We start from the raw sequence: 16,389 nt of genomic DNA on the forward strand, positions 1-16,389 counted from the left end.
CTTGCGATGTAACTTCCAGCTGTGTGATCCATCAGTAACCCGCGCCGTGCCTTCGCCAGGCCTGGTGGAAGGAGCTTCTCTTCTGAGGAAGGGTTCAGGGGGCCCTCTGAGGACAAATTTGGACATTTGGTAACATGATGGAACAATCAAAGAGCAGCAGATGTCAGGAGGGCTGCCTTTGTCTTCAGCACTCAGCCATTCCTTGCTGTGGGACCACCTCATTGCTCCAGTCCATTGTCATTAATTTTGGGCTGCAGTTTGTTAATTTTCACCCTTCCCTGTGCCTGCCTCCACCCCCCACCAGTACAAGGCAACATTTGCTGGGCTGCTAGAACTTTTTACAGAGTGCTCAGCCTGCTTCTTGCTCCCTTGTTGTCTATTTTATGTGACCAAATGACAGGACCTGAAACAAGGGAGAGAAGAAAACACCAGCAGTCATAAGAAACAATGAACCTAATTTTAGTAAGTGGTGCAGCAAGCTGTTAATGAGGAATCGCAAGTAATGACTGAATCTGCACCACTTAAAGTAACTGTAACATCCTGTCACTCTTCTAGTCTCCCTGATGTTTCTCCTTTTCTTTTGTGTGTTTACTAGCAGAATACTATCCTCCAAACATTGGGAAAAGCAGAGATAAATGGCCTTTCAGTCTGCCAAATGTTTCTTTCAAGATATGCATTAAATCTCTTGTGAAATGCACTAAGAATCAGATTTAGACTTTGATGTCTGTTTTAAACTCATAAACAAAGGAATGTCAAGTTTTAAAATGTTAACATCCATATCAGACACTGCCAACAGGAAACAGAAACTCTTTCTAATTCAACACATACAATTTCGAAAAATGAAGAAAATGGGACAGTGTTACAGATTAAAGTCTGATACCTCAGGGAGTGCTGTTTTTAAACACTCAGAATTTTGACTTGCATGATCTAATCAGTGCAAAATTTGAGACATATCTGTTGAAGTTTATTTTTTTTAATCAGATACTGACAATGCACTGTGGAGACAAGAGCTTTGATCTGATCATATATACCGAACACACACTTTGCAAGCCAGAAGAAAGCTCCACAGTTTAAATACTATCACTTTTCAATGTGGAATAAACCTCTACTTGCTCCTTTGTAGGAGCAAGATGGTATGTTTCATTGTCAAATTTCGAAAAGAAAAAGTGTGCAGTTTCTGCACTTCGGTTATCCCACAAACGTGCAAAACCCCAAAACAGTAGCTGTTGAGGAAAGTGTGGCATACTTGTATAATTCCATTTGATACAGTATGTGCCCTGAGACATTTACTGTAGGTCATGGAAACAAGCAGAGCTCTGGGAGCTGGTTTGTTTAGCTGTTCAGTAACTTCAATTTCATTGACCGGCCATTGTAAATTGCAAGCTGTCTTGCTTCACCTGTTGTCTTTATTTTGCACGGGTGCTGGCCTCCAAACACAGGACGCGTTTCCTTGTGAAATGCATCAGCAGCACCAAAATAACAGGCGTAGCAGGCTGGGAAGCCCTGCTCCCCACAGGTCGGACAGTCCCTGTGGAAAAGGACTCTCTTCTTTACAGTAGGCCTTCTCATGAATATCCCTGCTGTAATGGACAAACAGCACCCCTTGCTCTTTCATGTAGGACAGTAATCCTTCAGAGAGCACAGCAGATGAAAGTGCAAAGAAAACAACACCAGATCCCCAGCCCTCTGTCACCCCTGAAGCCGTCCAGCAACAGCATGTTCAAAGAGTCGAGCAAACGGATCACTCCTCAACAGAGGCACTTTCACCCTTGTGGCACACTTCTAACAAGACCCTCCTGCGCCGTTCGCAGTCTGTCACTGTGTTTCTACAGCTAGGGGGACGAATATGGAGGGTTTCCTCATCCAGAGCTCTGGAAACTACAGATTCTCCTACCGGAAGAACCCAGGTTCTTCACTTGTGTAAATATCTCCGTCTTATAACAATGACATTTTCTTTCCTATTACTATTAGGTAAAAAAGAGCACACGCTTGTTTTTTTTTATTCCACCCTTTTTCTAGAATGCATGTAGTAGGAAGCATTGAAGCATTGAAAGATATTTTCAGGAAGTAGACAGGCAGCATCATTAAATCCGAATCAAGTTCTTAGTTTCTTAGTAAGACATTCCAAGCTTTTTTTCTCCCCCTTTAATATATGGATCAGTATGCAACAACAGCTCCAAAAATCATCCTGTAAACAAGATTTCCTGTTCTCCTTTGATATTTTTGCGGTCCACATAGACCTCATAAAAAATACGTTAAGCGTGAGTTACGCGTTATACGTTAATATTTAAATACTACTGTATGTTGTTCCCTCATATCGTAATAACTTTAACAAGGACGACATTTTTACAAATGAAATTGAGGTGAGGAAATGTAATGTAGACAAATACTGTACATCTGATTTATAATAATATTTGGCTATTAAAAACTGATGTGGCTTACTCCAAAAAAATAACTTTATATTTGGCCACGATTTAATGTATTGTATTTCAAGCTTTACGTTGGCCTTACCACAGGACAAATGTGACCTATCCTCCTCTTCACAAATAAATTGCCCGCAAAACTTGAAATATGCTCTTTTATTTAAAAAGGGCATTTCATAACGGCGGATTTACAACTTCTTAAATTATTCAAATTAAATGTGTAGTTTCAGATAGTACAAAAAGTACGTATAAAAACTTAGACTTATCAATTATTCAGAAGACGTAAGAAAAAGGTACAAAAGGCTTACTGCTCACGGCGGCGGTTTCTAAAATACCATGCCAGTTATTCGTAAGTGGTATAAAATGAAAGTAATATAAAACTTGGAAAATGTATATATTTTGTGGTCTTAATTAAATAATCAATTCGTTTTTATAATTGCACGAATGAGCGTAAAATCGCTAACCACAAGTAATACGGTCTCTTTCGAGAATCTTACTTTGACAGTTTCTAACCTGTTAAGAATACCAGGAGCAGCATGATATTAGTGGCGAGATGTTACACACAAAGACTTCTCATGCATCTTGAGGCACAGTAAAGTGGAATTGTCGCATTTTCCGAAAACCCTTCTGCTCCCAAAATCACTTGTTTGCAAGGAGGAAAGTAAGACGTTCAGTGTAATTTGTCAACTTTGGCAAGTGAGATAATACCGACTGTCCATCCATTTTCTAACCGCTTAATTCAATTCAGGATCGCAGGGAACCCGGGGACTATCCTAGCAAGCAAGGGGCGCAAGGCGAGGTACACCCTGGACGGGACACCAGTCCATCGCAGCGCAACACACAGACACAGACACATAAACGCACAAACTCACACCAGGGTCCGTTTTCCAAGAAACCAATTAACCAAGAAGTGTGTTTAGGGAACGCTGGAGAAAACTGGAGCATCCGGACAAACCCGACTATACTGTAAATTAAGGAGTAAAGATTCCACGCAAATGGCACCTCAAATCTCGAACTGCTCCCTGGGCCACCGCGCCGCTCCACCACCGATGGTATCGCTAGCAATCGGGGCTTGGTGTTGTGTCATATTCATAGTATGTATTGCCTCTAATACCATATTATTTTTAATATTTCTACTCAAGACTTTTAACTTGGTACAAGAGAGGCTCAGGATCAGTAATCTCACGGTGGTTATAGCCTAACGTACAAAGTACTTATGTGAATAAAGTAGAGTCAATGTAAAGATGGGCAGACGTTCTACAAAGGTGTGATAGAACGGATGATAAATTCTATTTGTCTAAGCCCGAAGTCTTTATTAAAATGTTGAAATGTGAATTCGAAACGAAAGCTCACCGAGACATTAGTGACACGAAATGAGCCGATTACGTAAATGCACCAACACGTTTCTTAACTAAAGATATGATCAGCACTGCCAAATCTCTTGAGAAATTCATAAGCAAATTGCATCGTTTACACCTCTTGCTATGAGGACCGTTTCGGAACTTAGAGAAGTCACTTAAAATGTGTAATTTTGTCTGGAAAATAGAAACAGATAACATAAGATTTTTTGGCAAGTGAAAAAAAAAACTTAGAAAAAAATGACAGAAATAAAAGCACTTCTGGACTATTTGGTCCTCTAGTTTAAATTACTTGATGTGTCTATCTTGAGAAGTCCCTTACGGTAACATTACTACAATTACTAAATCAGACATCATTCACATAAATTACGTGAAATACTAAGTAATTTATGTATGTATATATTCAACGATGATTTTAGTATACTGTATATGACATTATACAGTATGTAGATCATGAGTTTGATCTATATATACACATATATACCATTTTACCTAAAATAAGTTGTGCAACAAAGGCATACTGCATTGATATGCTCGTAAATCGGAGTAGAGATTAGAATAATTATTTTGCCACACACTTCTTTAGAATTTCCCCCTATATTGCTTTCCCTCATGCAAGAAACACCACTTCACTAAACAACATTGCACGGTTTAATTTGTACTATTACTCAGAACTTTGAAGCTGCATCAACACAGAACAGACTTCTCTCACAATCTAGGACAAATGACACTCAGTTACAAGTAGCTGACATTTCAAATTTAAATAAAACATTTTATACACTACTAAACAGCAGTTCCATATGAGTAATGACAGTAACAATGGGGTTGTTTTCATGCAACATTCCATTTATAAATTGAATATTCACAGGTTTTCAATATATTAAATGGAAGTTTACAGACAGATAGCTGAGGCTGTCTCCAACCAAGTAATTTTACTCTTTCAGAAATATTTAAAAATATTTAAAAATAAATAGTTGAGCAGGCAGAAAAGACTATTTGGCCTATCTAGCCTGTAGAGAAAGTGAAATTGTAGAGGTAGGAAATAATTGCATAGTGACTTGAAGCCTATCGTTTTACTCTACAAAATCTGTATGTAGTGCAGCAACTTTGGCAGATTTAAGAGTTCAGATATTATTTTTGAATATTTTTCTTGTTACGCACACTAGAGAGGTAAAGGGCACCATCAATAATTGTGTGCACTCATAAACATTTCATACTGTGGTTATTTATCAATAACATATCGGAACAGCAAACAATCTGCATTTATATCAAAAGCAGCATTAAAAGGTGTTTCTGCATGTGCAAAGGTGACAATCATAGCATAAACATATATTATACAATTATAAAATACATCCAATTGTTCTGTAAGCACAAAACGCATCTTGCAATAAATACAGTAAAACAAAATCAATGATCTACCCATCAAATTAAAACAAGTTTAAAATTAAAGGTAAATGTTAAAATGTTTTGCACTACATACAGTACATGCAGGGGCATCTATTTTACATTTTCAACGTTTAGATCCTTTTCTTTAGTTCCAAGGCCTATATCCCTCTGGATTGAGGACTGGGAGATTAGAGTTTCCTATGTAGGAGTAGGCTTCTCCTAGACTCCTTTGCTTTTTTGAGCAGTCTTTGGTTTGGGAGTACAAATCCTCCCCTTCCACAGTGCCATTTGTAGAAATTGAAGAATTCTTAAAATCTGAAGGGACAGCAGGTTCTAACAGTGGTCTACCTGCCAAGAGAAGAACAATAATAAAGTATTATCCTGTATTCAAAGATGAAGAAGCATTCACTGAAGGTGTTAATGTGTAGGAAAACATTAACACCTGAACAGAAGAGAATTTCCAGTTGTTCGATTTAACACCAGGCCACAATATGATAAACGTTGTTCAAGTTATTAGTACTAGCAGAACACTCAACACATTTAAACATATTAAAGGTTAATTTAATTTTCCACCCGTACGGTACCTGTGTGGGTCTTCATGTGGTTCTGGAGCTCCGCCGCCTCCTGGAAACAAGTCCCACAAACCTCGCACGTGTTCGGTTTATCCTTGGCGTGTGTGCGCCTAACGTGACTGTCGTGGGCCGCGTGGGAGGCGAAGGCTTTCCCACAGTGTTTGCATTTGAAGGGTTTCTCGCCAGAATGCTGCCTGATGTGGGTGCGCAGGATGCTGGATGCCGTGAATGCCTACGAGACCCAGTGGAGACGCAGTTCAGACAGACGAACGCGACGTTGTTCTCGTTTCGAGTAAGGCGTCACGTTACAACACTGACCCGGGAAACTCGAAAGAATAAGTTCATTTTAAGATTTACGAAAGCCAACGTATCGAAACAGAATGACGTATATAACTTCAGCTACTGAAAAAAAAAATAGAATTCACTTATTTTCAATGCATAAAACTCAAGTAAATTATACATTTTTTCTATGCGTTCAATAAGACATACAGAACAGACACGTTTTAGGAGTGGTATATATATTATTATTAATTATAAAGGCTGCGAGGTAACGATTCTTTGTAATTGCATCCTAAGAATCATAGTTATTACAATACTGCCTTTTATTAATTAAGACAATTGGTAGGGCTAAACCTTTTGTTCCTTTGAAAGCCATAAATTCAGTTCATCTAATCATGGCTAACAATGAAAAGGGCTGTACATCTGGGCATTAATTAGCATGTAAGCCTTTCACCGGCGTGTGCCCGCTTTGACAAACACAATAAGCATTCTGCTGGTAAATGCACCGTGAAATGAGGTAAAACCTCGAATGAAGTTCGGTCCTCGAGCCTCGGAGAGTGGAGTTACCTTATTGCAATAAACACATTTGTACGGCCGCTCCCCAGAGTGCACTCGCATGTGTTTATTCAGACTGGACGACTGAGAAAAACTCTTTCCGCACACCGAACACTGTAAGAGACAGACATATTGTTCACATAAACCTTCAAGCGGTATATCAAATCGGTCGTTTTTCAAAATCGTCCGTGATGCGTTTCAGCCGATACGCCCTTTTAAAACATTGAAGAATAGAGAAGTATTTTAAATCCAATCATGTTCCGTCTGAAATTATGAATATGAAAAGTAAAACGTACAGATCAACGTTGAACGTTTTCTTATGTGATCTCATTAAGATATACACTTTAAAATAACTTGCATTGTACACAGGGAGCTGTCCTTTCAGCACCATACTGTGAATAAGTATAATTGACCATCTAAGAACATGTTATGAACAATGAACATACTACTAACTGTGGAAATACTCCCCGTGATATTGGCAGAACCGTGTCTTGTTTTCTTATTACACTCAAAAACGGTTTCGGGGTAAATATTTGAGCACGTTTGACCTGCTGTGTCGCTTAAACCTATGTAGGGTTCTTCAGATCTGTTTTACTTAAAATAATTCTGGTTTAACATATCTTTACAATTATATACGGTCGCGAGCAATTTGTGTATTTCTCTAGAAAGAGTGACTCTCCGTGGTCGAAAAGAGTAGGGGTGTTACCCCGGTGTCCTTTCTAAATTTCCTCTGGCCTTTACCAATCATGGCCTCCTAATAAACTGTGGGCTTCTCCTCCCCACTGAGAGCTGGTGTGTGGTGAGTGTACTGGTGCACTATGACTGCTTTTGCATCATCCAGGTGGGGCTGCACACTGGTGGCGGTGGAGGGGAGTCCCCATTCCCTGTAAAGCAACTCTGAGTGGAGTTTGCAGAAAAGCAGTATGCAAGTGTAAGGAATGTTATCATTTGTATTAAATACATTTAAAATTCTCACGTCTCCTGACTAAAATGATAAAAACACTACTTTAAACTACTCAAAACCCCATTCAGAGCCTTACTTTGTGAGGTCTGTGCTTCTCGTGGACGTGCAAAATGTGAATTCTGAGTCGATCTCTCTTCTCGAAGGATCTGCTGCAGAGATGACAAGGGAACTTCCTGTCCCCTTGATCCACACAGCGCGTGTACTTCAAATGCTTGTCTCTGTAATATTTGTAAGCGAACACTTTCCCGCACCGTTCACACTTGAAGCCTTCTCCAGATTCTGAAAAAGCATAAACACGAGCAAAATTAGGCAAAGGGCTTTAAAGGAAGGGGGCTCAAACACATTTTTCTTTTTCACAAATTCGATAGCGATTCAAAAGAAAATTGAAAAACATTGCTCCATCAATCTAAATAATTCTATGCCAGATTCCAAAGTATTCTGCAATACTCGTCTTTCTTGTATTTTTCTGTCTTTACACACACTCTTTTTTATAGATTGGGGCATCATTAAACAGTTAATTTACCTATAAATATCAGACATGAGACCCTGTACGCTGTATAAGACTGGGCTATGTAGACAATCGAAAGTATAACCGGATCGTGTTCAGTGCTGACCTTCACTCTGGGGATGGGTGTTCTTTTCCACTACCGTCTCCTTCAGCGTGAGGGGAATTCCCAGAAACTGCAGGTAACAATCTCCGTACCAGACCAGTAACTCCTGCCTGGGTCGGATTTCCTTACACGTCTCGTAAAATATCTGCCCTTGGCTCTGGACAGCCACGAGATTCTGCTCCTCCGGAAACCTGGCGCACTTCACCAGAGACATCCAGTTACCGGACGATCCCCTTCCATCCACAAAATGACTCAGCTGGCCGTTCTCGAAAACCTGGAATCAGACATTTTTACGTTTTAGATATTGAAATGAATTTGTTGTAAAACGGACCTACAAAAATGAGCAATAATTCGTTTCCCTCATTTTGTCCTGTCCCGTTTTCTAGTTTCTAAGGAAAATACCGGCCTGTTTTTCAAGGAATATTCCCACACTACTCGGACAAACCAGAAAACCAACGAAACAATTAATTGCCTGTCTCAATCTTACAATACATTCGTAACATTGATAAGTTTGCTTTCTCATTTCATGCGTTTTGTTCATTTTTTGTCTACGCCTACAGGATATATGAAAACGTATAACTAAATCCTATTGCAGTTTTTTCGTATTACAGTTTTTTAACGAAGTGTACAATATTTGTGTTGATATATGTAAACTGAATTAAACCAATAAAGATAACTTTTTAAAATTCATGCTTACTTCCCACATAAGCGTGTTGTCGTCGTACGTTTTGATCTCACTGGTGTTTACGACTTTGCCCTGGAAAGGTCCGAATCTGGTTTCCTTCGGAATTAAAGTTTTGGCGAAAACGCCGGAATGAGTAACTCCCCCGTATTTCGTCTGGAGAACAGACAGCCCTGCGTGTGGAAACAGGAGAAATCACAAGATTTGAGCACGACAAACTTCACAAAGATGTAGACCTACAGACATGCTCCATTATTTAACAGAAAAATAAAACTTACCTTCTGGTAGCACAAGGGACTCGTTATCTAGAAGATGAAACTGAGAATCAGGAGCTATAAGGAAATACATACATTAGTTATACCGAGTTTTGTACCCTTTTTTAACTTTTGCTATTCTTATCTTAAATTCCAATCTTCAAACGTTAGTATTTAGTCCTGAACTGCTTAATTTTTGTGTCTAAGACTATTCTCCACTGGATCTTTTCTGACATACTCAACTATAACAGCCATTTAACCTACTTATTTAGTTTTTTATCTGTCCCCCCTCTGCCAAGTATGGGTCGGAACAAAACCGCAAAATAAATTCAGTGTTAACAACGGTGTTCACTTCACCTGTATTTTCAGGGAAAACCAGTTCGGATATTGCGTGGCCAGTACTCTGCTCCCTGGCCAGTTGAGTGTAACCGTAGAGAACAGTGTACAGGTCCTCTTCACTGAAACTGAAAGTGCGCGCTTTGTCAACCAGGGGACCCGAGTTGTGAAGGCCGAGAAAAACGTCTTTCCCCGGGGAAGACGACGACGAGAGAGCGGATTTCTCGCTTTGGGGGCTGCTGAAATCCGACAGGGATCCTGGGAGCTTCTCGGGCGCCCTGGCTGGCGTCTCCTCGTGTTTGGAGTAGAGCGCGCTGGGGACAGGGGGCTGCGGTTTGTTGAGGAGCGGTAACCCGGACGGCAGCAAGCTGAAGAACTGTTCGTGCAGGGCTGCTGCTTGGTGAGGATGGGGATTGTTTAGGAAAGTCGGAACCCCGTTAAAGTTGAAAGGCATGACTGCTTGCGTGTCCGTGACCAGGCGTCCAAGAGACTTCAGAGGGTGGACAACACTCCGTGCGCTCCTGAAGACGTCCATGTATTGAGAGCTGGGGAACACATTGGGGTAGTAACCGGATATTCTACCAGGACTGTTAAGAGTCTCTAAGTGATAACTCTTGTCCTTCACTGTAGAAATGCTTGACAGAGACAACGACATGGCAGCAGCGGGTAACAAAAAGATCCAGGAGAGGGAAGGTATCCTAAAAACAAGACAAAAAGCATTTTAGCATTGTTATAACGATATTAAAAAGTTTTCTTAACAGCCATCCATAAATTCACTCTTTTTGTAGTTTGTTAATTATTATTAAACGTTTAAAAGTGTCAGGTTAGCGTTCAGCACATTTGTACTGGTGTTACAACAGCAAAATAAGAATACACACAATTGTTGAGTGAAACATTGAATATAAGCTAGATTGGTTTTGCAAAGTCGAAATATTTTTGCACGCAAAACGAAACATTTTGATATGTTTAAAATATCAATTTTATTATATGGGTTATATATGGCTTGCATAGCTTTAAATGTGATTGTAATTAAAAAATGTTCCTAAATGGTGGAATTTTGTCGTGTCCTATTTACCTTACCAGAAGATTTGTAGTTGATAATTTTTGTTTGCCGAGCAGTGATAAAGTGTTACAAGAAATACCTACAAACTACAACATGTCACCAAATAGACTGCGTATACGGGCTATTCTGCCTGCAACGCGCTTTTGAGACCTGTTTTAAACAAAATTTATACACGATATAAATACACATATTAAATAAAAGGCACACTTAGTCAGGCAGCTGGGAAGACGGACAATTAGACGTGAAACAAATAACGACAAGACCACGAAATTGTTAGATTGTTATACAAACGTGCGAATCCGCGCACCTTGGAAGTTTTAAAGCAAGAGAAAATTGATCTCCGATATTGATTCCAATCAAGAAACATAACTGTCGGGGGAAAACCATCTTAATTCGTTTATTACTACGGAAACAAACACCTATTTGCGCTTCTGGCATCTTCGGGCTGTGGAGTACAGTTCGCGCGGATTCCTTGCAATTCAAAAGTCTTAATTTTCCAAAAGCATTTGCAAACTGAAATCTATGCTGCGACCAAGGTGTGAAAAATCAGAGGCTAAACTTCGCAGTGATCTTAACAATACGTTTCGTCCTGAGAGGGGGGGCATTTTAGAATGGGGGCAATTAAAGCACTCGAAAAAATAGCCTCCAGTTATATGGATGGATTCGTGAAGGGTTCAGACAAAAGACACATAACCCCCTCTGCCAAGCAAACCACAAGCAACATTCATAAGCACGCCAGTCTTCACTCTCAGCTCAGCTGGGTGTTGAGACAAAACAAATAACAATTGCAGGAATTTTTCTACAACTGTTTTCCAAACAATTTACAGGAGCTTCAAAACCTACTGGAAAACAGTAGCGAATCGAAGAGCGACAAACACAAATATCCATTCTGGGAGCATTCGTTTGACTAGGGCATTAAGCACCAACAAGTCATTTAAAAACTACCCCAAAACCTTAGAGTTACATACTTTAGCGAATGTAGAATCATTATCTTTTGATTTAAACTTTAAATGTGTATCAACTAGATGTTTTTTTGTCTGCCCTTCTGTTGACGCGAGTAGACTCGAATTTATCTACAGTACATTGTGGTTTACACTGTGATACAAACTTCTTTACTCAATGGTTATGGTCTGCAAGAGCGTGAGCCCAAAGCGACCTTTAATTCATCTTGATGTTTAATAATTTGAATATTATGTTCTAGATCAATAACAGCCAATAACTGAAACAAACCAGGGTCGTGACACCTAAATTAAAGAACACCGGGTCAACGGGAAAGGTCAGCAATAATGAAGCCATCAGAACTCCTTCGGAAAGCATTAAGTAAACACATGGAACCCGCTGAGTTAAATAGCTTCTGACATAAAATTGATTTTAAAAGCCCCAGAACTTACACAAAAAAAGTCATATTTCTTATTTAAAGAGTTCAGCGCAAAGTGCGAAAAGAGAACATTACCTAGCACAAATACATTTTAGAAAGACAAGAGAAAACATGCGGCGCTTACCTTAAATATATGATCTCTTTGCTTTAAAAGTGTGAAGTTAACTCCAGTACTCCACCGTATTCTGCTTCTTTTTCGGTAGCCTCAGGCTTAGTTAATTTCTTTGAATCAAAGAATGAATAAGCGCTCCTGCGTGGCCTGTCGAGCTGGGAGAGGGCAGACACAGCGCTCTTCTGTCAGTGTCTGCGTGCGTCATGCTCCGGTTAAGACTGAGGGCAGATGGTGTTAAAGAGTGGACTGTAGAGAGACAGGACCAGAGAAGATGCCTTTCTCCTTCTCTTCACCGCCATTGGTCAGAAATCAGCTCATCCTGATCATCTCTTGGCGCCCCAGGGGACAGCACTTTAACACGTTATCATTACTAACCCCAGTTTCCACTGCTCCCACGGCTTTATACAGTATTTACAAGACTCCACTCACGTTAGCGATTTTATCCCCTGAACAGATCGCCGAGCTCCGACGCCTGGTCCGGGATCAGCTGCTGTTGGTGTGCTTTGCCAACAAGCGTGGATAACGTTCAGACAGGATTGCACTTTAATACACTTCGGGTTTTAAACCATTTAGGCCATCACCTGCTGATGATTATGATGACAGCACTACCCGTACACTCGTAAAAATGTTGATCTTAGCGCTTACCACAATCTACAAAATGTGTATTCCTCCGACTGTTCGCTAATCACAATCTTTCCCCTTAATGTGATTAATCCAAATGTAAACAAAAAGCCATATAATCCTAGCTTCTGACATAAATACACTAAAATATCGACAAATTCAAATTGTTTTTACGCAGTCAGCACTCAATGTAGGGATCACTTTAAACATAACGGATTTTAAGGCCAGACATTTAGCCAAGAGAAAAGACAACACGTTGGCGACATTCTTCATCTTATTCTTAAAACAGTTGAAGTCTGACGAATCTCGATAGTTCTTTAGTAAGCCTGTCCTCAGTAGGGTCTTATCCCAATCGCAAACCCTGCACCTCACTGAAGGTGAATTCATCGATTGCTTTTTAATACTCCAGTAACACTAACAGAAATAAAGACAAATAAACACTGCAGACGCAGCTAAAGGTGAATTGACACATTTATGAGAAATGAGATTCAAGAGTCTTATGTTATTGAAATACAGAAAACGTTAAGTAACGGTTTGTTGTGTAGCCTTGCGTTTTCATAACGTCTCATGACACTAATCGCAATACCCCTCGGCGACTGGATTAAACTTAAGTTAACGATTTCAAACCAGCCTTGGAAACTACAGCACGAAGTTTTCACACCAAATATCTAACTAGCGCTGCTCATACAACGGATTGGTGTTTTTCCTCACCAAATGTAATTACCTGGACACAATCCTGTGGGTTACGTTTAATGTGCGAGTGGTTTCGAGCAGTTTAAAATAAAGAAACGTGACTTAAAAAAAAAAGATTTTTGTCTGTGTAGCGGGGGACTCGCGATGGTTTAAACAATTCAAGGTAAGCGTAACAATGCGCAGTGAAAAATTTAAAAGGAAATACCCTCTATCCAAAAGACATGTTCGCGAAATTCACATCTTCTAAAAGACGGGTATGCATCACATGTGGCGCATTTATACAGCCTAGTCCTCAAACATTACCTGTATAAATAATTAAACTGCCTGGCGATTGATTGCAGCGGTTTCTTGAATCGGTGATTCGTAAATAAACGCACAGCCCGTTCTTCATCAGTGCTTAATTATTGATCGCACCATTATGAAGATATTGATGTATTTGTTCTTATTGCTAGGAAAGTTAGTTTAGATATTTAGTTCCGCAAAACCAAAACAGTACTTACAGAAAAGGAACACAATACGATTATTTTATCCCATGCGCCTTTTAATTGGGTAGATGTTGACTGATTATTGAAACATTTTCATTAAAAATGTTTTCAGTTTTTTCAGACGCAACCCTTTTTACGCCTCTTCAGGAAAATTCACCCTCAAACCGATTTCGGCACATGAAGACAACCAACATCCGCAATATCTAAAGTCGATATGATTACTTTCAGTATAAGTGTGTAGTTGAAATCCATAAATAGCAATAAGTCGTGACAATTGTAACCATGCTGATAAGTCTTTATAATTTTTATCCAAGTACAACATGAACGTGAAAACAAAATTCGTCTCCGACTGACCACCGAAAGGACATTTCAATGTTAAAACATTTAACAGTCGCAGAATATTTCATTTAGCGTTTATGACTACATAATCCCATCAGCAGTCTATAAAGGGCTGAGTTGCAGGATTTGATTCAATTGCCTTGCCTAAAAGAAAAATGTTTATGTACTTACTAGGATCAGAAACGAACTCTTAAACTGGACTGTTTTTTACGAGTTGAATAGTCGAATTGAGAAACGATCTTCTCAATCGGACAAATTCTCACCGTTCAAGAAGCGCTAGAAAGCTAACGCTGAAGACGATGCATGACGTCACTGACATTAGCAACAAGTCATTCTTAAACCGTTTTAAAACGTCTCGGGCAAAAATATTATAGATATGTGAGTAATTTCGTAACATACCAGAGTAAAGAATAGCCTATACATTTTTATTCGATATGGATAGGTTTTCATAGGTTGGCATAGCTTTTCAGTGGGTTTAGAGTAACAACCGCTAAATTGGACAACGAACCGATTTGGGCAACTAAAACTGTGGTGTGAAAGAACATATTCCTACCCATTCACAAATTATTGTTATTATCGCCACCAACACTATTAATAGTATTACATATTTAAAAAAAATAATTACAAATGTGTTGGAAAAACTCACGGCTAAACTTCCTATCGGGAATGAGACAAGATAAATTGCAAGGTATGTTAAGGCAAAACGAAAATATCACGCAGCCATCTAAAGTGAAGAGATCTTCACTCTTAAATTTGACATCCACACCATGGACCAGTTCATTTCACGGATTAGGATGGAAGCAATTCGCCGAACGCTTTCTTTTTCGCAAAGTGACAGTCTTCACTTCATGCAAGCAGCTTTTTGAAGGCTGAAATTACACCACCGAGCACGACGCGTTTCAGAGGACGACGCGTCTCAAGTCAGAAGTATTCAGAACCGGGGCTCCGGAAATCCGACATCCGAAGCGAGGAGTCGCTTCGTGGCGCTGCCTTATAACAATTCCCGCTGCAAGTCAGCCTTCGGAAGAGCTGTGAACGGTGAATGACGGAACAGGCAGAAGACGTACTGGAAGATGGATGAGCTCCTGAATAAACACACACACGACAGTACTCCGAAAGGGCTAGCAGCCACCCCCAGAAAGGTTTCAGTGGAGAAGCGCGCCACGCATTAATTAACACTGCAACATTGCAGGCCGTGACTAGGGGCGCCTTCAGAAGTGAAGGCTTCATTATTTGAAATATACAGAGCGTTGTGTGTCACTTGTTTTATGCCATCTGTGTATAAAGGTGAATAGGAGCTAAAACACTGTGAAAGAATGCTACCAATTATTTATCCACGTTAAGATTTACCTACCGTGCAAACGAGAAGCCCAGTTTCCCTTGTGTTCTACAGATACACACGGTAAAATACGTTTTTTTCCCCTACTGATACGGGTAATCAATCCCAAATCATGTCTAATTAATGGGTGATGTTTTATGCAGATATCTTAAAATTAAATATTAGAAGATAATTACCTGAAGACGTACATTAAAAAAACTGAATCGTTTAAGAACATCAGAAATGTTTTAATCAAAGGGGATCGTCGTTTAAATTTATAGTAGTTCCGTCTCATTCACTCATAACACTTAAACAAGAGTTGCGAATAATCTCCAAATAAACCAATATATTATTTCGGAACATCATTTGGTTTGATCACAAAAACAAATTGAAAAGAAGATGTCAGATCTAACAGCCATTATCATATGAGGGAAATAACCGGACACGTCGAAGTTTAAAAATGCTGATGGAAACCCATAACTAAAGTTCGGGAAGGATAACAGCAGCCAAGTTGAATTGGCCTCAGATGTCTTAAATCATAATCATTCCTGACGTCATTTCATCTTCCACCTGAGCAGAAAGGAGATCCCACCCTCCTCGTCCCAGAGCCACGAAACTGGCTCTCAGCTAAGGGGGTTAAGCCGAATTTACTACGACAGAAACACTTCAAAGATTTTCAATACACTTAAATTCTTCGAAGTTGTTATTTCCAGTGAATTTACATTTAATAAAAAAATGCAGTTTACATACAAGCAAGAACAATTTTCAATGTGATTTGTGGCTTTGTATGTAGGGACGTGGTAATCGCACTGCCTCAAGTCAACTGACGGTGTTCAGTTTGAGCAAGTCTTGATCATATTAGTACAAATCGACAGCTGTAAAGAGTTTAGCTCAGATTTCACGTGAAGGAAAAAGTGAAGTATTTTCACTTTTAAAGTCGTACCCTACAATTCACAAAAG

At 39.6% G+C, this 16,389-nt stretch overlaps 1 protein-coding gene across 3 annotated transcripts; it reads right to left on the minus strand.

Annotated features, from left to right (window-relative positions):
* Positions 1-4,414: 4,414 nt before the first annotated feature.
* On the minus strand, positions 4,415-15,546 carry prdm14 (PR domain containing 14). 3 transcript variants are annotated; one of them, XM_015353479.2, is made up of 10 exons: positions 12,403-13,009; positions 11,986-12,219; positions 9,442-10,118; positions 9,109-9,162; positions 8,846-9,003; positions 8,152-8,422; positions 7,614-7,816; positions 6,586-6,687; positions 5,752-5,971; positions 4,415-5,515 (listed from the first exon to the last, which is right to left on the minus strand). In XM_015353479.2, the coding sequence occupies exons 3-10, from the start codon at positions 10,073-10,075 to the stop codon at positions 5,313-5,315; spliced, it is 1,845 nt and encodes a 614-aa protein (XP_015208965.2). In that variant the 5' UTR covers positions 10,076-10,118; positions 11,986-12,219; positions 12,403-13,009; the 3' UTR covers positions 4,415-5,312. The 3 variants fall into 3 exon arrangements, with proteins under 3 accessions (XP_015208965.2, XP_015208968.2, XP_015208963.2); XM_015353482.2 differs by lacking the exons at positions 11,986-12,219; positions 12,403-13,009 and adding an exon at positions 15,466-15,546; XM_015353477.2 differs by having other exon boundaries at positions 11,986-13,009.
* Between the last annotated feature and the right edge of the window lie 843 nt (positions 15,547-16,389).

The sequence above is a fragment of the Lepisosteus oculatus genome, chromosome 6 (genome assembly GCF_040954835.1).
Source record: "Lepisosteus oculatus isolate fLepOcu1 chromosome 6, fLepOcu1.hap2, whole genome shotgun sequence".
Taxonomy (NCBI): domain Eukaryota; kingdom Metazoa; phylum Chordata; class Actinopteri; order Semionotiformes; family Lepisosteidae; genus Lepisosteus; species Lepisosteus oculatus.

What these genes read in the sequence shown, in the direction of transcription:
- prdm14 (XM_015353482.2), bottom strand. Translation starts at nt 10,075, where the DNA reads ATGTCGTTGTCTCTGTCAAGCATTTCTACAGTGAAGGACAAGAGTTAT. An exon ending in GGTTTTCCCTGAAAATACAG is followed by an intron (nt 9,163 to 9,441) that starts GTGAAGTGAACA and finishes ATTTCCTTATAG; the next exon opens with CTCCTGATTCTCAGTTTCAT. An exon ending in ACAACACGCTTATGTGGGAA is followed by an intron (nt 8,423 to 8,845) that starts GTAAGCATGAAT and finishes GTCTGATTCCAG; the next exon opens with GTTTTCGAGAACGGCCAGCT.